Raw genomic sequence first — 20,776 nt, 5'->3', positions numbered from 1 at the left:
GACACAAGGGAAAACCAACCCCAGTGGGCAGCACGTTCCCCTCTCCTCACCAGCCAGGCAGCGGTGCAGGAAGGAGCAGGTGCCTAGAACAATCTGACTTTATTGGTGCAAACACTGGGCTCGGGTGAGTGGAATATTCCCACGTGCTCCCAGGAAGCTGCCCAAGGTGAAGGGGTGCACACAGCCAGCAGCCCACTCCCGCCTGCTGTTCCTGCTGCCGAGCTCAGTCTTCGTGGATGTTGAAGAGCTTTGCTACTTCATTGAGGTCCTCGTGCTCCTCCCCGTCTTTGATGATCTGGAGGAAGGAGAACACATTAAATCCTGCACATCCCATAAAGAGCCAGGGCTGCAGGACTGTCACAGCCAATGCCAGGAACTCCTTGGATGCTCTCTGAAGCACCAGACTGAGACAGCCACAACACGACAGCACTTTCTACACCCAAATTCACATGGGAGTCTTAAATGTACCATCACCTGCCTACAGGAACAGCAGGAAAACCAACCTCCCGTCCCTGTGGGATTTGTTTCTGGGTTTCCCTTTACAGCCAGGGAGAGCAAGTGTTTTAAAAAGTGATTCAGCTCTGCAAAGGTGAGCCTGGCACTAACTTGGAGCCAGGATACCTGGCTTGAACCTGCAACTTTTAGATAAGATGAAGAGACCATGGATTTAGGGTAAGGGCTGCTAAGGGAGGGAGGGAGGGAGGGAAGGATGGGAGGGAGGAAGGGAGGGAAGGATGGGAGAGAGGAAAGGAGGAAGGCAGGAAGACAGGCAGGGAAGGCAGAAAGGAAGGCAGGAAGGAAGGCCATACCAAAAAGCACAGGGACAGCTCCCCTAATTCACCCAAGCAGTGCTCCCATTGGACATCTGCCTTTATTTATCCTCACTTTGAATTGGCAGATTGATTTTTCCACAAGAAAAGCCCCGCTCTAGCAAACCCCCCTTGCCCTGCACTGACCTTCCGAGCAATGGGCATCCTGTTGAAGATGTTCCACAACACAATTCCCACCACGACTTTATCCCTGAGGTAGAAAATGACACCTTTGCCGTAATCTTCTCCTTGCTGTGGGACTTGAGGCGTTGGTGAAGAGCTTTGAGAGATCTGAACCTCTGAGGCTTCTGCTTCCGTTTCGCTCTCAGATCGAATTCCAGTCCCTAAGGCAAAGACAGGAGGAGTCACACACCCAGTGCAGGACATGATGATGGGAGCACACTCAAGAGCAGGAGCCTGAGATGTTTCCCTTTGAGTTGTGTTCCCCAAAAGTTAAGTTTCATTAACAAAAGGATGAAACAATCCCAACATGGAGCACAACACTGACAGTTCCCAACTTCCACCCTCAAATGCAAAGGACAGCAGTGTCTGCTTCCTGCAGGCAGCGGATACAAAATAAACATGCTTGGATCCCTGTCTCTGTTATCCCAAACTGACCATTTTATTGCCACAGAGGAGATCAAACTTCCCTGGGAAAGTTTACATGTCAGTAGAGGCGTTCCCTGACATGTTCTTGGAGGAATGTTGTGTTTTAATCACATTTTAATATCAAAGCCAGCCTTTAAAGCTTGGTCTAGAAACGAGACAGCAGACTGCTGTGTCCTCGTGCTTTCAAAGGTCAGGGTGACTTTGTGGTCCCCACACCAGCACGTGCAGGAGCTCCCCAGTCCATACCTGACTGTTCTGTTGCACTTTTTGGGGTGTCCTTGGCTGTTGCCTTGGCGAACACTCCCACTGTGGGCAGACTGCTGTCCACAAGGCCGATTGCTTCGTACCCCACGTTGGGGCCCAGATCACTCCTAGGAATGAAGTGGGAATAAAATAAATTTGTAGCATTATTGAGACAAATCCAAGGCAATTCCATCCATCCATCCTCCACTCCTTACTCCAGCGTGGCGTGGGCAATGCTGGACACAGGCTGACCCACACACTGACCGATACACGGAGTGTCCTCGGTGCACACAGGTGCAACAAGGAGTCAAGACATAACAAACCCATAGCCCTGAGCTTCAGAAAAATCAGCTCACTGACCAGAACTCTGAAATCCTTCAGGCCTGCTCCCTGGGAGGCAGCTGGAGGCTTCCCAGCTTCTGGCAGTGCTGTTATCCACACCAGGCTTGGCAGCATGGACAATCACTCAGTGAGTATTTCAGAGAGCATTTAAGAAAGACTAAAGAGAAGAACACCTTGCCCTAACACCTCCTTGAACTGGGCACCCGGATCTGAACTGGGGTGCTGATAGGAGACAAAGCAGCTGTGGTTTGGCACCAGTAAGTACCAGGTGTCTGAAGCGTTTCCCAGGACACTGAGGAAACAGATGCATCACAAACCACTTTGGATCTATGTACAACACGACCTTCCCTGCCAGAATCCTCCAGCACAGACTGGGGTCACTGCAAGGAACACCAGTAACATGCCAGCTGTGATCAGGAGGGATCATGGAATAATTTGGGTTGGAAGGGACCTCAAAACCTATCTCATTCCACTCTTCTACCATGGGCAGGGACAACTTCCACTATCCCAGACTGCTCCAAGCCCCCTCCAACCTGGCCTTGGACACTGCCAGGGATCCAGGGGCAGCCACAGCTACTCTGGGCACCCTGTGCCAGGGCCTGCCCACCCTCAGAGGGAAGGATTTCTTCCATATATTGAACCTAAATGTCCCCTCTGTCAGTTTGGAGCCACTCCCCCTTGTCCTGTCACTCCAGTCCCTCTCTCCTTGCAGCCCCTTCAGACACTGGAAGATGCTGTGAGGTCTCCACACAACCTTCTCTCCAAGAGCATCGGGATCCAGAGCATGCTGACAAAATGCATGAGGAATTCCTGTCATTTCCCAGCTTTTCAGCACGGGGGAAGGAAGTGTCACTCTGTGAGGGCTGGCACAGTGTGACACCTGCCAGCAAACACGGGGCTGCAACTCACAGCCCTCCTTCACCTGCATCTGGTCATGGCTGAGAGCATCCTGAGGGAAAGCACCCCTGGGAAATGGGAAATGGCTGTCTCTGTGTCCTTAGCTGCACCTGATGACCTCTGAAGTTTTTCCCAACCTCAAGGATTCTGTGGCTCTGTTTCTTGTTTAAAAGTGAAGTGAGAAATGCTCTGGGCCCCGAGTCCAGGCAGGACAGACCAAGAGCTCAGGTAAATGACAGCAGGTCATAAATAACTGTTTCTGAGGGGATTTTCCTGAGAAAACTGGAACTCTTTCACCCCTATTTGAAATCCTGTTAGCAAACAGGATTTGGGATTTTCAACTGGGCTGAGCTAACAGCCTTTTGGATTTTTTGTGGGGCTTTTTTTTTTTTGTTTTGTTGTTCTGTTTTCATTCATTTTGTTTTAAAAAGAACTTCAGGAAGATATAGCAAAATTGCCCATTTTCCTGATACCTCTCTCAGGAAAACAATTTCTCAGGTACACCTGGATGCAGCAATGCTTTGCTACTAAAGCATCAGTTCAGCAAAGTGCAACACTCAGACCCCCACACTGGGCTGGGGAACTTCAGATAACCCTAACAGAAAATCTGCTGCTAGATTCAACCTGTAAATCAGTCTGCTCTGAGGAAAGGGCTGTTCTGTATTGCTCCTTGCTCTGCGGAATGGGACTCGTTCAGAGAGAAACTGGGATCTGCAGGGAGGAAAAACACTTGAGGGAGGTGAGGGCAGAGCAGCAAACGCTCAAACACCTCCCCCGCCCTGAGCTTTAGGAACATGAAGCTGTACAAGGTGTTTGCTGAGGTGGTTTCACTCCTCTTGGGAAACAGACACTTCCCGAGGCATATCTTGTCCAAGCTCCTGCAACGTGGCCACGCAAGGAACCCCCAAAGAGGAAAGGACCCTTACCAGAACATGGACTGGTGCCAGTAGGGCTTTGCAGCTCCTGTCATGTTTTCTCCAGCCAGTCTCCCGCTCACCACGGCGTGGTCGTGGTGCTCCACGCGCCTCCGGCCCAGTTTGATGTCATAAAAGCAGGCAGCATCCCCTGCCTTGGAGAGAACCATCCCGTGAGCCCCGAGACAGGGACAGCTTCCGTTAGTGCCCAAACAAAAAACATCGGGAAGAGACCAAGTGGAACAAGGAACTGAGTTTTTCTGGCAAACCCCCGAACACCACCACTACCTCATCCCACTCCCTGGACTACACAACTCCCAGTTTCTCAGCATTTTGCACCGATCCTTGGAAAAATAAGCCAGCATGAGGTACGTTTTCCAGAGGAATCAAAGTCTCAACGCCCACCAAGGGACTCTTATGCAAGCGAGTGATCCAGGCTATCTTTAGGTTACCCCAACTCCTCTTACACAGCATAAATATTCCAAACTCGCCGTGGTTACCATGGCAACGAGGCGGCTGCAGCGCCTGACCAGGCTCTGGGCCTGCGCTACGCCGCTCTCCTTACTCTCCTCACTCGCTCCTGCTCACCCCGGTCACCTCCTCGGTGCCACTCGAGGGTCCCGCTGCAGCAGCAGCAGCAGCAGCAGCAGCAGCAGCAGCAGCAGCAGCAGCAGCGAGCTGTGCCCACACTCACCACCCAGATGTTGGAGCGCGCCTGCAGCTCCGCGTTCACCCGGAACCCCCCGAAGTTGGAGTCCACCTCCAGCCCCGCTGACTTGGCCAGTTCCACATTAGGCTCCAGCCCCACCGCAGCCACAATGTGATCCGTCTCCACCTGTTTGGGGATGCAGAATTAGGATGTTAATTCCCTGCATGCCCCTGCAAACGTTGCCCTCTCCCTGCTTTTCCATTTACCTTCCGGCCGTCCTTCAGTTTAATCAGCAGCCGGTTGCCGGACACAGAGACGGATTTGACCACAGCATTGGGCAGGACATTGACCCCCTCTGGAAAGGAGCACAGGACACCTCACTACCTCACTGCCTCACTGCCTGCTCAGGGCTGGGCAGATCCCACCTGCAGCAGGTGGCTGGTGCAGACAGATCCAGGTGAGGAACCAAGACAGAGCCCACCCGAGTTTTGCTGCATGTGCTAGTGCAGCTCTGGGGGAAGCACGAGGAGAAACCCAGCTAAAAAGTCTGAAAGCTGCTTAAATGACAATCCAAAATACATCTTGTGATGACAAGGCCACATCCGAAAGAATTCCCTAAAACAGGTGTTCAGGAATTAAGGACGCTTAATTACCTATTGCTGTGTCACAGCCAGACCCAGAGGTCCAACAAAGCAGCTTCCAAAAGAAGAAATTAACTCAGACCTGTGGGTATCAGGCGCTGCAATCCACACCCAATGACATTCCTCCTCCCTCTCTCCCCCTCCACTTCCCAATGCACGGGATTATTTTGCACTTAATGCAGCAAATGGAAAAAGGTGTCTTAGACCTTACTGACATTATCAGCCAAACACTGCAGCACCTGGCCTGACACACCTGGTGTGTGCACGGGCACAGAGATCTTTCCAGGGAAACAGCCACAGGGAAGGAAAGCCTCACTGGCATCGGCAAGCCTGCTTGCTCAGCCTTCCAGAGGAACTGCCAAGAAGCCAGGAGTTCATGGCAGCCCTGTGCTGCCCAAGCTGCCTGAACTACAACTTCCTCTGTGCTGCACCTGGGCCACTTTGCAGGGCCCAGCCTTCCCAAGGCTGCAGAGACAGAAGGGAGCTGCATGTCCCCAGGAGCAGCTGCCCAGCAGCCACCAGCCCAAACCCGCTCGGCAGCTTCACCTCTTCGGACTTTCTCTGTGGTCCAGTTGCTCAGGTATTCGGGCAGGACTTTGCCCATGTTGCCGTTCTCTGGAAACAGCTGGATCACCTCCAGGCCTCGGGTTCGTGCTGGAAGGGAAGCATGGAGCAGCAGGATAAAGAGCAGCAGCAGATGTAAGGACACACATGCTTCACTTTACACAAGGAGCTTGACAGAAGTTTCCAAATCTGGGAGTTCTGACTCCCAAGGAGTCACAAAGTGACTGACCACTGCTTCTCATACACTTCCAAACTCTAGGTAACAGACTTTTAGGGTAAATGCTTGGTATTTTGGCAAAAAACTTTTTAAAATTACCATAAAGGCACTACTCACACACTGACAGTCAGAATCCAGCTGCTCACCACCTTTTTGAAATCACAGGATTAAGGAATGCTTTGGGTTGGAAGAGACCTTAAAGATCATCCAGTTCCAACCTCAAAATCATAGTTTGAGGGTGGCTTTGAGCACAGAGAACAAATGCGACTTTTCAGAGGGTGGAATGACTTTGCAGCTCACACTGGCCCGCAGAGCTCCCACCTCTGTGGTCAGGGGCTGCTGGGCAGCTAATGAGGGAGAAACTGGCAGAGCCTCAGCCAACAAAACACCCGTGTGTTGTTTCCTTCAGGCAAACAGAGGCTGTGCAAAAACCGAGCAGCTGGGGACTGAAAAGAAGTTTCTGATGTGAGGCTGCTGCCACTCAGTGCCTGTCACAGCTGGGGACACACTCACCTCTCCTTCCCAGAGCACAGGCCAGCTCGCTGCCGAGGAATCCACCACCAATAATTGTGATGGACTTGACTTCCCTGGAAATCTTCTCCAGCCTTCGGAAGTCCTCGATCTGAAAGAACATTTACCCCCATTTCCAATCCTCTCTAACAGGAATGGCAGCAGAAAGCATTTGTCTCCAGTCTGTCCCTTTGAAATAAGAGTGACTCTCCCCAGCCTGGAAAAAGACATGTTGCTCCTTCCTCCTGTTTGCCTGTTGCATAGAAAAACCTCCCTGGATTCCTTAAGTCTGTGCAAGCTCTTCCCTGTCCAGGAAATCTCAAATGCCTGCATTTCCCCCTACATTTCAAGGGCAACTACAATAAAACTTCTAAACTCAAATGTCCCACAGCACACCCAGTACAAGGATGCCACAGCTCACACCATCCATCCCTCCCTTCCCCACTGAGCAGACCACACCTCAGGGCAAGTCCAGCACAGAACACAAGACTCCCATATGCCTTATTCCCAATCCATTCCCTGAACATGACTAAAGGGAAGGCTGCATGCTTCTTCTTCCAAATCCCACATCTTCAAGAAAAGTAGAGTTTGCCAAAAAAAAAAAACAACTCTGCAGCAAATTCCAGAAGATTTTGGCCACATTCAATGGCTTTTATTCACCTTGGAAGGTGCAGCAAAATCACACAGGAAGGAAACTTTAAAAAATACCTAAACCCCATAATCCACACACTATTACAGCTCTCAGGCCGAGGCAAGCAGGTGAGTGGTTGAGTAGACTCTACCCTGGTTCCTGCATGGGAGAAGGAATAAGCAGCCAATGGATTCCTGGGCACCGTCTGAGGGGGGGCACTGCCAAGGCAGGACTGTCCCAACCCAAAGCAGAGGAGTTTAAAAACTGAAAGCAGTGGCAAGTGGCTCTGACTCATCCAGCCTCAGCCGGCTGGCAGCACCTGAGGTTACCTTTCGGAACAGGGTCAGCCTTTTCTGCACGTCCTTTCCTGCTCGTTCAATGGCAGGCAGGTTTCTTGGGGATCCCCCTGGACACAAGGAGGAGAGAAGAGAGACCAATGACACCACGGCCCTGGCACTGGATATCCAGACAGTGCAAAGCTGTCTCGGATCTCAACCGTGCTTCCCAAACTGCTCTGGTATGGGAATATCCCAGTATCCCTGCTGCTGTCTGAATGTCCCAGAAAAGCTGATGATGCAAGGCAGGTGAGAAACCCAGCGTGGCTGGCTGCACAACTGTCCTTCACGGGACTGCTCCCCAGCATGTTTGACACTGCAGAAACTTCTTCTCAAACAGAACCAAAGAATCACAGAATGGTTTGGGACCTTAAAGCTGGACTCCCCCAGCTCTCCCAGCTTGGCTCCACAGGGGAAGCACTCCAGAGAATTTATCTCTAGCTAAATGTCACTGAAATAAAAAGCCTGGCACAAGACCAGGAACAAGAGAAAAAACCCAGCACTTACCAGTGGCAATGAGACATTTGTCGTAGGATATCTGGGTGCCATCATTGAGCTTCACCGTGTTCCCTCTGACATCCATGTGCACAACCTGCAACATGAACCCAGCTGAGCTCAAGCTCTTCACTTCATGGACTGCTGATCAGAGACGCAATCTTGGAATTAACATTCTCCCACCTTTAGGTTTAGGGTGGGGGCAGGAGTGGGGAAGTGAGAGGACTGGAAGTGGGAATTGAGGCAACTTCTTTGGGAGTCACCATAGCTCAGGCTGATCTTCCCATGGTCTGAGTGTGAAATGGGCTCAGAGTACAGCTCAGCAGGAAGAGGAATCACTGACATTTATCATAGCAACATACAAAAAACTGAGGATATAAATATATTAGAAGGTTCACCATAAATTTCTCCACCTTCCTGCTGCTTCGGCACAGTGCTCCTGCTCACCTCATCACCCACTACCTCGATCTCTGTGCTCTCCTCACATCACCCTCCAGCCCACACAGCCCAGTTCCCACTTGTCACACCCCATCTCTAAGGTCTACATATTTTTGTCCCATGCCCAGACTCCAAACTTATCCACCTCTCTTCCCCATCATCTTCCCTCAGCTCACTTCTATTCCTCTTGCCTTCTCCCAACTTCACTTCAGAGTAGCATAATCTCTGCTCCATCACACTTTTCCCAAACTTACACAAATTCCCTTCCCAGCCAACTCCCCCTCCAACTCCAGTGGCTCAGTACCACCTTGGAATGCAGGCTCTGCTTAGAAGAGCTGTAGGAACAAGAGCCAGTGCTGTACCCACCTTCTTGCCAGGCAGAACTGCCACCCCACCATTTTCCACAGAAGGCAGGTCCTCGACAGGCACATAGAAAGACGGCGGCTGGAAATAGATACTGAGAGAAGCTCCATTACCAAACAGGTTCCACTAGCTCTGGGGCACCAGAAATCCAGCTGTTCAGCAACTCCAACGAGACAAAGACAACTCTGTGCATCCATAACAAGCTCCACAATTATTTATCTATTTTTAAGAATTAGGGTCTTCACACTGTTGAAGTTCAAGGGTTTGGATCACAGAATCACAGGATTGGTCAGGTTGGAAAAGATCATCAAATCCAACCACCAAGAAAGGCTTAATCACAGAAGTCAAAAAAATCAAGTGTGATCCCATGTCCCTGGACCTCTGCTCTAACCTGTAGAGCTTCACCTTTATTAACTTATTTCAGAGGACTCCTGCCCATAGAGGGATGTGTCTAAGGGGAATCACAGCAAAGTTCAAGAGGTATCGAGTCCTGAGCAAACCCCGGTGGGAAGCAGAATTCTTCAACCCCTGCCAGCACCGACACAGCCTTCCCTGCTCCTCAGTGCTCCACTGGCTGGTGGCTCTCTCCCAAGAACAGTTTGGTCATCGTCACCTTGTCACTAAACACTCTCCTGCGCCCTGTCACCTGCAGTGCCACGTACCTCCTCTCCTTGCCATTCCACTGCTTGAACCGCAACGTTTCTGTCACGTTGGGATCATCGGAAAACCACAGTTCTTTGGAAAGAGGCGGACGCATGTAGGGCAGGTTAGGATCTTCAGACACAATCAGCACCTTTAATTGGCCAGGAAACACATCAGCTGGAGCGACAGCAGGCAAATGGGAGCACACACAGGGGCTCTGGAGCAGGACAGCTCTTACCCGGGCTCCGGGGTCGCGGGCCCGGATGGATCTGGCAGCAGCGAAAGCAGCGGTTCCTCCACCAATGAGCAGGAAGGGGACGTGGGACGGGACCTTGGGATGAGTGCCTGGAGCTGCAGGTGACAGATGGGACAACTTACTGCAAATACAGGCAAATGGCCCAGCCCCAGGGCACAGAGTGTGTCACCAGGGGCCTTCCACATCCAGACTTCCTTTGGAAATTGTCCTCCTTCTGCCCCAGCATCCTTCCCAAGAACCCTGCTGCTGCTTCTCCCAAAGCTGCTCCCTGCAGGAATCAGTCAGATTTCAGCAAACTGGTTTTTCTAAGCAAGCCCAAAACTCTGCACTGGCCAACCAGTGTACACTTTATAAGAAAGGGAAGTTCCCCAAAAGGCCAAGGCACGTTTTTCTGTAATTTTGTTCAAGGAGACAACTTTTGAGTTCCTGCAGAAGGCACCTCCTCCCACAGGCAGGTCCTGTTGCTGAGCAACATGCGGTTAATCCGTAGGCAGGGACTAACCAGGCAGTTCAGTATTAGCACCAGAACTCACCTGCTGCACCCCCAGGAGCAGCACCTGCACTTGAAATTCGCTTAATTCAGCGGAGTACAGGCTGCAGTTTGGGAGCTGCAGCTCAGGGCTGACTCCAGCATGAACAGGCTCTCCACCAGTCAGGGAAAGAGGCCCTCTGGAATCAGTGTCCTTGCCAGACTGTGCAAAGGCAAAAGCCAGAAGCAGGGCTCACTCCTTTCTCTTTTTATCACAGAAGGAGTAAATGACAGAAATCAGCCCCAGGAGACATCCTACTTCATCCTCTGTAAAACAGCCTGTTCTGGGTCATGGAGCCAGCACTGTCTTCTGTGCTGGGAAATCACAGAATAAGAGAATCCCAGAACGGGCTGGGCTGGGAGAGACCTTAAAGCTCATCCAGTTCCACCCCCCTACCATGGGCAGGGACACTTTCCACTAGGTCAGGTTGCTCCAAGTCCCATCCAACCTGGCCTTGAATGGGAATTCCGAAACAAAGTCACACACTGAGAGGTACAATCCTCTGCAGGCATGATTGTGATTCCAGAGAGGCTCTGTTCCGTTTGTTTTGGAGGCCTCAAGCTCACGAAGAACAGAGCCAACCCCAGAACTGGCGGGCCGGTACCCACCGGAGGCAGAGGGCTCATCGTCTTGGGACCGCCTGGTTCCCGTCGAGAGCCGGCTGGTGAACCTCTCTTTGTTATCCCTCAGTGTTTTGTACACCTGCAGACAGACAGCAGACATTTACCTTGCCCACCTTACAGCACCAAGGCACCACCCTGCTGCTGCCCCTGGCAGGCTTTTGTCCACCCCACGTGCTGGAAAGGCCAGTGACAACATGTGGGGCAAAATACACCTCCCTGGACAAGGCTCCCATCAGGAATGTGCTCAGAAAATGACCTGCTCCACCTGGTGTGATGAGCCTTGGATGTCTGGCTGCTTCCCAGAAGCAATGAACTTTCCTGCAGGTGTCTGGCTGCACACCCCTTCCAAGGAGAATGGCTCCAATGAAGGAAATGCAGCCAAACCAGCCCCAAGACCACATGCAAGCTGGGCCATGACACAACACAAGGCTGCAGAAATGGAGACAAATCCAAAGAAAAAGCATTTCCCAGCTTCCAAAGCCCAGAGCAGCTGGGCAGAGCCAACAACCTGACTGGCTTGCTCTAGGCCAGGTGGTACAGGCACGGTGGTGGCAGTGGGGACACCCTGACATTAGCAGGGCCTTGAGCCACGGGAGTGGGGCTGCTCCAGGTATTGGCCCTGGGACATGGAATCTCTTCCAGCTGAATGCTGACCTGCTCATCTGACTGTGAAACTCGGGATACAGCATAAGCAGAGCCTGCATGTACAATTTACTGGGACAGACATCTCTTATGTCACTTTAGCTTCCAAGAAAAGCTGGCAATGGACAGGAGCTGAAGACACTGGGAGTGCTGGGAGCAGGTCAGTGTCCAGTATTTTTCCCCAAGGATAAAAAATTAGAGGGAAGCAAACCTTTCTTTAAGGCAATACCCAGCCTTGCTAATAGTCTCTGTCATGTGCATGACATCAAATTTCATTTGCCAATCCTCACAAGTTGGTGTTTTATAGCAAACAGTCTCAACCAAGAATGGAGGAATTTCATGCCAGGCACAAAAAAGAGCACAGGACAAAAGCCTGTCCAGGGAACTGGAGAAATGTCAGAAATATTAGAAACCAGGAACTTGTCAGTGTTGAGAAGAATTAAGATAAAGGTATTTTTAAAGCCTTTTGCTTCGAGACAGAAAAGCCAAGGTTAACAAACCACCTCTGCCTTTACAGGCAGAACCAGGAAGGTTTTAAGTGAGTCCAAAGGGCAGCATACAGCAAATTAAATCTGATCCTTCAGGAAAAAACACTATTATGCACAGGCAAAACATCAGATCAGGCCTTGAGGATAAATATTTCCAATGGGACAATGTCAAGTTATTTCTAGTCAGAAACAGAACTATACTTTGCCAGGACATGGGGTGATGTTTCAGTGCTCTTCCCTGAGGAAATCACCAAGTTGGACAAGTTTTCTTCCCTTCCCTTTAGCACACTTATATTCAGGTATTATTTCCTTTTCTGCATGCCAACATTACTGATATTGGGAGAGGTGCATTAATTAATAATTTGTGCCCTTACACAGTCAGAAGCCAAAGATGGCCAGTTTGGGTTCAGATTTACTTAATGTGGAAAGGTTAATTCTAAGGCAGGTTTCCCCACTAAGAACTGCACCACTTGAGAATATCCAATTTGTAACCGTAAATTATTTGGCAATGTCCCTTGAAAATGAAATACCTGAGGCCAGGGAGCACGAAGAGGGCTGGAAGTGAAGGGTAACAGGGTGGGAGGTACAGACAGGTGCCCCCCCTCCACCCTCCCACCCCACAAACACCTTTAGGGAAGCGTCTTACATAAGCTCCTGTCCCAGTGACTGTTCCTCCCACTATTAAGTATAACAAGAGGTTGCTGCCAGCTTTGCCAGGAACACCTGAAGACGTCAGGGATCTAGAAGGGCATCTTAGCTGATGGCATTGCAAAACTGCAGGGGAAGACAGGCAATGGAAGAGAAGAGGGAAAGAGCTGAATATTAGGAAGGATTCTTGATTAAACAGGTCTTGGGAAAAGCAGAGTGTGCTTTGTAATTTCAGCTACCTTGTCTGCCAAAGAAAAGGACAGCAGGGCACAGGGAATAATTATATTTAAAGGAAATGGGAAAATATTTTTCTTCCATGCACTGTTTTGAATTTTTTCCCCTTTCCCAGGAGCTTCCTTAGGAGAAAATCGGGATTTTGAACTTTTAATGAACACGATCCTCCAAGAGAAAGAGCTTGGAAACAAAGGTTTGTGTGATTTAAACCTGGGGTCTATCCACTCCCAGGCAATGCTGATACTCTTCAGCTCTCTGGGAATGTCATTTACTCTTTAAGTCAGGCTGAAAACCTTTATCCTTTTCGAGGAGGACATAAATGCTCCCCAGCTGGGGGTTGATTTGGTATACTTACACCAGTTAAACAAATGTTCTGAACTGAGATTTGGCAAGGAATCGTTTGTCCCATACAAGGCAACAGACAGAGCTGTGGTTGGTCATAACAAAAAAAAACAAGAGTGCCTTTAAGGTAAAAAAACTTAAAAGGTAACTGAAATTACAGTTAAAACCCAAGTAATCATAAGAAGTTAATTTCCATTTAGCTCCCCTTGAAGTTTTCTGAAGGAGGAAACAGAGATAAAGCTACAGAGATCAAAAGCTGAGTAAACAGAGCTGGAATACAGCAAATGCTCGACAGGAGAGATGGATTGCGGCTTCTTCCCAGGAACCACCTTTCTACTTACATAGGCACCTGCTCCTAAGGTGGACAAGCCCACAATAAGGACAAAAACCGAATTACTGCCCTTTTCCCCAGGCACGCCTGTGCTAGCCACTTGTCTGCTCAGCTGCAGGTCTGGGGGCACATTCCAGCGCTGCAACAACGTGCCTAAGGAACACAATTTGTTGGAGAAAACAACACAAAAACACTGTCAATACAAAGGTAAGTCTGGAAATTTAGAGACTAAGTCAGTTCTGAACCCAAACAAATTCCTTGTTTGGAAAACCCAGCACCACATCTGAGCGACTTATCCTGAGCCACAACAATGTGCTCCGGGCAGCTCTGGATACCAAAATACCTGTAAGATCAAGGGGTAACTGAACTGATGGAGAGCAGGAGCATCTCTAGGCAGCTGGAAAGGCTGCCTGCAGCTGCCGCCTCCAGCCACGCCGGGCTGGCCGAGCACGGAGATGTGGACTGGTGGTTCCTACACCCTCTCCAGGCCTCTCCTGTCCGAGGATGCACCTGGCTCCAGCACAAGCAAGCAGAGGCTGAGCTAACCCGGCCAGGGCCGGCAGCAGGGATGCTTACACCAGAACCAAACTCGCTCTGCTCACACAGCTCATTCCACCGGGATAAACCACCAGCAGGAACGGGCTTCTGCGGGCAAAAAAGGCATCGCCGGTGGAAATGAGCAGATCCAGGTGCAGGCAGCTCCCGCTGCGCAAGCAGGACAAGGGGCACCCCTGGCTGAGCCGCTGCACAGCGTTTCATTTCTCTGTCACCAAATCACAGCCACGGCCGCCCCAGTTCATCCCTAAACGGAGCGAGCGATGGCGGGGACGGCTCCGAGCGCTGTTCCCAGCACGGCCGATGCTCCCGGGAGAGGTTTGGGCTCTCTCCATCCCCACCTCCACCTGCTCCCGCCCGGCGAGTGCAAAACCCGCCTCACCCCAGCCTGAAGGCACTTATTTGTGACAAAAACCGCAGCAAAGCCACCAGCACCCGAAAGGCGACCAAGGTCCCAAGCAGCTCCGGGTAATTCACGCTTCCCAAACGCGTTCCCGAAGCATCCACACCTCCCCGCGTCCCCTCCCGCAGCGCCCCGGGCCCCGAACCGATCCCGCGGGGTGACCGCCCGGCCCGGTGCCCTCCGCAAACGGCGCTCCCGGCCGGGATCCGGCCGCGGGCCTGTGCCAGCCCCGGGCCGCGGGACGGAGCGGCGGGAATCGCGCCCGGTGCCCCCCGGCCCCGCGCCCGGCACTGACCCGCGTGGGCGCGTCCCCGCGGCGGGGGGCGCAGGGCGCGCGCCAGGGCCGCGCGGCAGCGGATCATGTCGCCGGTCGCTCGCCGGTCGCTCGCCGGTCGCTCGCCGGTCGCTCGCCGGTCGCTCGGTCGCGGCCCCGCCGGCCTGGCCCGGCCCCGCCGCGCACGCGCCTCCCGCCGCTTCCGGGCGGCCGCTCCGCGCCGCCGCATCGATGGTGCCGCCGCCGCCATGTGGCGGCCGCTCCGCCGCCTCCCGCGCCCGCTCCGCCGCGCCGCCGCCACCGCCGCCGCCACCGCCTCCGGGCCCGGCCGCCGCCTGCTGCTCTCCACCCCCATCTTCTACGCGAACGGGCCGCCGCACATCGGGCACCTGTACTCGGCGCTGCTGGCCGACGCGCTGCTCCGCCACCGCCGCCTGCGCGCCGCCGGCCCGGCCCGGCTCTGCACGGGTCAGCGAAGCCCCCGCTCCGAGCCCCCTCCCCGGGGCTGACCCCTTCTGCCGGGGCTGAGCCCCCTCCCCGGGGCTGACTCCCCTCCCCGGGCCCCTGTGTCCCCCCGGCCTCTCTCCACGGCCTCTCTCCGTTTCAGGGACCGACGAGCACGGGCTGAAGATCCAGCAGGCCGCGGCCGCGGCGGGGACGTCGCCCGCGGAGCTCTGCGAGCGGGTCTCGGGGCTCTTCCGCCAGGCCCTGACCCAGGCCGGCGTCGCTTACACCGACTTCACCCGCACCAGCGAGCCCCGGCACCAGCGAGCCGTGCAGCACTTCTGGGGGGCCCTCCGCGATGGCGGGGTGCTCTACAAGGGCTCCTACGAGGGCTGGTACTGCACGCCCGAGGAGAGCTTCCTGCCCGAGAGCCAGCTGGCCGAGCGCACGGACGCCCAGGGCCGCCCCTGCAAGGTGTCCGTGGAGACCGGCCACGAGGTAAGGGCGCTGCAGGAGCGCTGCCTGCTCACCTGCCGCTCTGCTCCGGCCAAATTTGGGGTGTTGAATGCTTCCCGTAGCCTTTTGTTAATTTTTGTTGGCTGAGACTCACCTGTATTTCAATAGAGTGTTACCTGTCAGTCCAGAAACCCCCTGGGTGCTGGGCTGATTTCCCAGCGAGAGCAGCAGGAATGGGGGGGTTCAGCTCCTCTGCCCCGCTCAGGTGAGACCCCACCTGCAGAGCTGCCTCCAGCCCTGGGGTCCCAGCACAGGAAGGACATGGAGCTGTTGGAGCGAGTCTGGAGAAGGCTGCCAAGACGATCAGAGGAATGGAGCAGCTCTGCCCTGAGGAAAGGCTAAAAGAATTGGGATTGTTCAGCCTGGAGAAGAGAAGCTTTGGGATGACCTAATTACCCTCTCCTACCTGAAGGGAGCCAATGAGGAAGATGAAGAGATGCTATTTACAAGGGCCTAGAGTGACAGAACAAGGGGGAATGGATTCAGAGTGACAGGGTTATGTAGGATATTGGGCAGAAATTCTTCCCTGTGCAGGTGGAGAGGCCCTGGCACAGAGTGCCCGGAGAAGCTGTGGCTGCCCCATCCCTGGAAGCGTCCAAGGCCAGGCTGGACGGGACTTGGAGCACCCTGGGGTAGTGGAAGGTGTTTCTGCCCCTGGCAATGGGGTACAAGTAGAACAAGATGGGCTTTGAGGTCCCTCCCAACCCAAACCATTCTGGGATTCTGGGATTCTCTGTGTTACAGTGGTGAATGGGGATCCCAGGGAGAGCTGCCAGACCCCACCCGGCAGGGGCACATTGTAGCTACGTGCCATAGGAAGGATTCAGCTTCTGCTGCTCCACAGGCTGCTGGCCTGGGAATGGTATTCTGCAGGGGTGATGAGAGAAGTTAGCTGAACAGGAGGATATGGGTATATAACTGAGGTGTTCCTTGGGGGTTCAGAGTTTCAAACCTGTTTTGTGAGACAGTTCAGTTTGGGCTCTGGACACTTACCCATCTCTTAAATGGGTTCTGGTCCTGCCTAAAGCACTGTAACATCACCTGCCTGTGGTCAGCCTGAATGGGTGCACCCAGGAGTGTGGTACCTGCCCAAGAGTCTCTCTACCACTGCTTTCTAGAAAGTGTGGAATTACATGATTTAATCCAGCAGCTACAGATAATCCTGCTCAGAGCTCAGCACAGGTCATGCTCCTGTGGTGTTTGTATGAGGCTGGGATGTGGGAGTGTTGGTCCACACAGAAAGGGCTTTATTGGCAAATAGTAACTCTTGAGAAAGCACCTAAGATAATTGGGGAAAGGATAAGTTTCCAAGCGAAGTAATCATTCTTCAGACCTAAAACAATCAGCAGACTTCAAAGTCAAGCTACCATGAGAACAGTTCCTGGCCTTGCCTGTTGAACTGTCCAAGGAAACGGGAGTGTGCATGGAGCAGAGAAGCTCTTGCAGTGTGGTGGGAAGGGATGGGAAGGTTCATCTCCAACCTGAAAGAGGCGGTTGGGCAGTTCCTTCCTTGGGAGTTTCGTGAAGGAAAAGGGGGAGTTTGCACATGCCAGACTTCTGGTGAGTGAGTGGGTTCTGGCATCTGGTGGAGCCTGGGGGTGAAGATGTACAGCTTGTCTTTGAATGATGTTCTTCAGGTCTTCCTTGTACACTGCAAGATTGCTGACCCAGCCACGGATCCCTGAGTGCCTTACACAGCTCACTCGTACCACATCCACCCACCAAGTTTTCACTGGTTTAGCTAAATGTGTCATTTAATGGATTTAACTGTGGGGGAGAAGTGCTGTCAGTGCTGTAAGCAAACAAAGTTAGTGACAGAGGCATTAAAGCATAAACTGAGGAAAAAGAGGAGTACAGCCCCAGGAAAACAAAGGCAGGCACCAGGAGTGGCAGTAGGGCAGGAATTACAATGTCATTTTGTCTTTTTGTGATTTTCCACTATTATTGCAGAACTATGTTGTTAAGAAGGTGTATTCTCATCTCCCTAACTCCTTTCTGATGTCACATCAGCCTGGCAGGTGGAAGGGTGTTCCTTCCCAGGGTTACAAGTGTTTTTAGAAGCAGGATGCTGAACCATCCCAGGTGCCTGAGACCTCAGGTGTGTTCCTGGGGATCTCAAGGAGGCAGTGTCTTGGGTAAGAAGGTTCCTACTAGTCCTGGAAAGATGCTGAGAGCTTCCCATGGCATGGGAGGACACCCAGACATGGGCAGTGTGTGACAAACTCCGTGCTGAGAACGGTGTGTGCAAATGTCAGCCTGTTCTTGGGGCCATAATCCTTTCCTCCCCTGCTGTCCCAGGTGCACTGGACCAAGGAGGAGAATTACATGTTCAGGCTCTCAGCATTCCGGGATCCCTTGCAGAACTGGCTCCGGGACAACCCACGTGCCATTTTTCCTGACCCTTTCTACCAGCGCGTGCTCCGCTGGCTGGACGAGGACTTGCCAGACTTGTCGGTGTCCCGCGAGCGAAGCCGGCTGCAGTGGGGCATCCCCGTCCCCAGTGACCCCACACAGACCATCTACGTGTGGGTGGATGCCCTGGTGAACTACCTGAGCGTGGTGGGGTATCCCGAGAGCCACGGCGCGTGGTGGCCGGCCGTGCACCACGTCGTGGGCAAGGACATCCTCAAGTTCCACGCGCTGTACTGGCCGGCGCTGCTGCTGGCGGCAGGGCTGGAGCCCCCCGAGCGCATCCTGGTGCACTCCCACTGGACTGTGCGGGGCCAGAAGATGTCCAAGAGCCTGGGCAACGTGGTGGACCCCACTGTGTGCGTGGGACAGTACGGCGTGGACGGGTTCCGGTACTTCCTGCTGCGGCAGGGCGTCCCGGAGCGGGATTGTGACTATTACGAGGAGAAGGTGGTGAAGTTGACGAATTCAGAGCTGGCAGATGCACTCGGAGGGCTGCTGAATCGCTCCACAGCCCCCAGCATTAACCCCAGCAACACCTACCCGCGCTTCTCAGAGCCCTGTTTCCCAAAGGTCCCGAATTCCAGGGAGGCAAAAGGCACAGGCAGGGCATCTGCTGAGGACTACGAGCTCGTGGCAGCAGTGGCCTCACTGCCTGCACAGGTGGACAGTTATTTCGAAGGCTTCCAGATCTACAAGGCTTTGGAATGCATTGCCCAGTGTGTGAGGCAGACCAACGGCTTCTTCCAGAGACACAGGCCTTGGAAACTTGACCGAAGGGATGGTGCGGAGCAGCTCTGGCTGGACACCATCCTCCACGTCACGCTGGAGTGCCTGCGTGTGTACGGGACGCTCCTGCAGCCCGTGGTCCCACAGGTGGCAGACAAGCTGCTGTCCCGGCTGGCTGTTGGGCCAGCAGAGAGGGGTCTCTCCGGGCTGGCGTTCCTGGCGCGCTATGATGGAAAGCCATGTCCCTTTGAGGGGAGGCAGCTTGGACCTGACACCGGCATCTTGTTCCACAGGCTGGGCAAGCTGGAAACTATGAAGAAGAGAAAGCAAGAAGCTCGAGTCCCTGACAAACAGCTTCTGTGAATAAAAACCTCCAGGAATTCCTGGAAAACATTGTCTCTGTTAAAAGGACTTTCCTCCCATTGGTGCTGGAGGGGTGGGAAGCCGGTCTGGGCAGGGCTGCACTGTCAGGATCACTCGTGCCTGGGCAGGTGGGGGTGTGAGTGGGGCTGAGGGCTTGGGAAGCTCAGCACCCTCGGAACATCTGAGTAGCCGAGTCAGTAACTGAACTGAAGGGCACAGCCTCGGGTTTGAACATTGCTGCTTTTATGCCCTGATGTATTTTATGGGATGTAAAAAGCAACTGAGGCAAATATTTATCACCTTAAAACAGGAAATTTCCTGCACAGTCCTGGGGCTCCATTACAATCCCCTTGCCTGTGTCTGTCACTGAACCATAGAATGAATTCCTGTCTGGTTTGGATTGAAAGGAATGTAAAGCCCATCTTGTTCCGCCCCCTGCCATAGGCAGGGACACCTTCCACTAGACCAGTTTGCTCCAAGCCTCATCCAGCCTGGCTTGGAACACTTCCTTCCTTTGCCTTGTCTGATGTGAGGAGCTGTCAGGTGCTTTGCTGAGGCCATTGTAACCATGGGTGTGGCAGACTGCTCAGCCATCCTTTCCAGAGAGACAGCAGCTCCCACCTGCTCACACCAGGAATCCTTTCTTGGGTGGACATTGAGGCTGAGATCCAGGAGGCGCAAGCAAGCCTTGAGGACAGGGTTGGTCCTGGGCCTCCTTGGTGTTGTCTCCTTGCACGGGGAGACGGATGAGCGGTTGCTGTGCAGTTAATGTCCTCACTTTTGATCCACAGGTTTTTGGCCAGGTCAGAAGTAGCTGGGGATGGTCAGAAATGGTTCTATGGGGCCGTGGTGCCCATGGATCTCATGGATGCCCACTGGGTCTCTCATCTGAGCTCCCTTTGTGGGCCAAAACAAGTCTGAGTGAGCCTCAATGGGGACAATGCTATGTGGCTGCTCTTTATTCTGGGGGGAGGATGATGCCATGGTTAGACAGTGGGTCTCATTCAGCGGTGCAGACCTGCAGACGTGACCAGAATGGGAATGGGGGGATGTGTTTCATCAGACTCGGCTTCCTGAGGCTTTTCCACCTGCTGCAAGGCTTAGTGCACCCTGTTTCATGTCCATGCTGCTGGAAGCAGCTGAGCACTGACCCTCTGGGGTGGTGGTGGCCACTGGGGGTCTCTGATAAATCCTTCCCAGCCTCTGGCTCCTCCAGGTCCTATCAGCGCTGGCACTGCAGGAGTCATCTTTCAGAGGCCCATTTTGGGGGACTCTGAGTTCTTTTGGGATTGCCTGGGCTGTGTGAGCAGGAGCAATGCAGCCCCTGGGGCTCTGGCCCATCTTCCCATTGGTCCCCATGTCACCGTTGCTGTGCCACAGCCTGATGCTGTCCCAGGCCAGGCTGTCCCCTCATCCCCTCCTGCCATGGCTCTCCTCTCCTCTCCTCCTGCAGATTGCCAGCTGCTCCCCTCACTCCCGCAATCCTTGTGTGCGTCCTTCCTGCTGCAGCCCCCGTGCCCTCGTGCCGTGGGTGCTGGCTCCCCACTGCCCTGTTCCTTGGGGACAGGAGGGACACAGCCCCTTCCCGGTCTCTCAGGCTGGCACACGGGGGCTGTGGCTGCCCGGCTGGATGGACATGGAGAGGGTCATTCTGGCACCGCTGGTTGTGATCCCGCTGACACCTCTTGGC

General features: G+C 53.5%; 2 protein-coding genes across 3 annotated transcripts; one reads left to right on the top strand and one right to left on the bottom strand.

The window, feature by feature from the left end:
- Window positions 1-82: 82 nt before the first annotated feature.
- AIFM1 (apoptosis inducing factor mitochondria associated 1) lies at window positions 83-14,793 on the bottom strand. 2 transcript variants are annotated; one of them, XM_069015780.1, is made up of 16 exons: window positions 14,647-14,793; window positions 13,404-13,546; window positions 10,694-10,787; window positions 9,538-9,650; window positions 9,320-9,450; window positions 8,661-8,751; window positions 7,869-7,953; window positions 7,356-7,432; window positions 6,399-6,507; window positions 5,651-5,758; window positions 4,730-4,818; window positions 4,509-4,649; window positions 3,827-3,969; window positions 1,665-1,789; window positions 957-1,153; window positions 83-295 (listed from the first exon to the last, which is right to left on the bottom strand). In XM_069015780.1, the coding sequence occupies exons 1-16, from the start codon at window positions 14,711-14,713 to the stop codon at window positions 224-226; spliced, it is 1,785 nt and encodes a 594-aa protein (XP_068871881.1). In that variant the 5' UTR covers window positions 14,714-14,793; the 3' UTR covers window positions 83-223. The 2 variants fall into 2 exon arrangements, with proteins under 2 accessions (XP_068871881.1, XP_068871883.1); XM_069015782.1 differs by lacking the exon at window positions 13,404-13,546 and adding an exon at window positions 12,485-12,612.
- An 80-nt stretch (window positions 14,794-14,873) lies between these two features.
- MARS2 (methionyl-tRNA synthetase 2, mitochondrial) lies at window positions 14,874-19,131 on the top strand. Its single transcript, XM_069015777.1, has 3 exons — window positions 14,874-15,093; window positions 15,233-15,567; window positions 17,884-19,131. Exons 1-3 carry the CDS (start codon window positions 14,874-14,876, stop codon window positions 19,084-19,086), a joined length of 1,758 nt encoding a protein of 585 aa, XP_068871878.1. The 3' UTR covers window positions 19,087-19,131.
- The last annotated feature ends 1,645 nt before the right edge of the window (window positions 19,132-20,776 follow it).

This window comes from Aphelocoma coerulescens, chromosome 4A (assembly GCF_041296385.1).
Source record: "Aphelocoma coerulescens isolate FSJ_1873_10779 chromosome 4A, UR_Acoe_1.0, whole genome shotgun sequence".
Lineage (NCBI taxonomy): Eukaryota > Metazoa > Chordata > Aves > Passeriformes > Corvidae > Aphelocoma > Aphelocoma coerulescens.
Note: the sequence above shows the minus strand (reverse complement) of the source record. Positions and strands in the feature narration are given on the sequence as shown.

Bases quoted from the DNA above. Each gene is read 5' to 3' on its own strand.
- MARS2 (XM_069015777.1), top strand. From the start codon at position 14,874: ATGTGGCGGCCGCTCCGCCGCCTCCCGCGCCCGCTCCGCCGCGCCGCC. The intron at 15,094-15,232 runs GTCAGCGAAGCC...TCTCCGTTTCAG, and splicing joins CCCGGCCCGGCTCTGCACGG to GGACCGACGAGCACGGGCTG. The intron at 15,568-17,883 runs GTAAGGGCGCTG...CTGCTGTCCCAG, and splicing joins CCGTGGAGACCGGCCACGAG to GTGCACTGGACCAAGGAGGA.
- AIFM1 (XM_069015780.1), bottom strand. From the start codon at position 14,713: ATGATCCGCTGCCGCGCGGCCCTGGCGCGCGCCCTGCGCCCCCCGCCG. The intron at 7,954-8,660 runs GTGGGTACAGCA...TTCATGTTGCAG, and splicing joins CAGTTCTGCCTGGCAAGAAG to GTTGTGCACATGGATGTCAG. The intron at 4,650-4,729 runs GTAAATGGAAAA...ATCCCCAAACAG, and splicing joins AACTGAAGGACGGCCGGAAG to GTGGAGACGGATCACATTGT.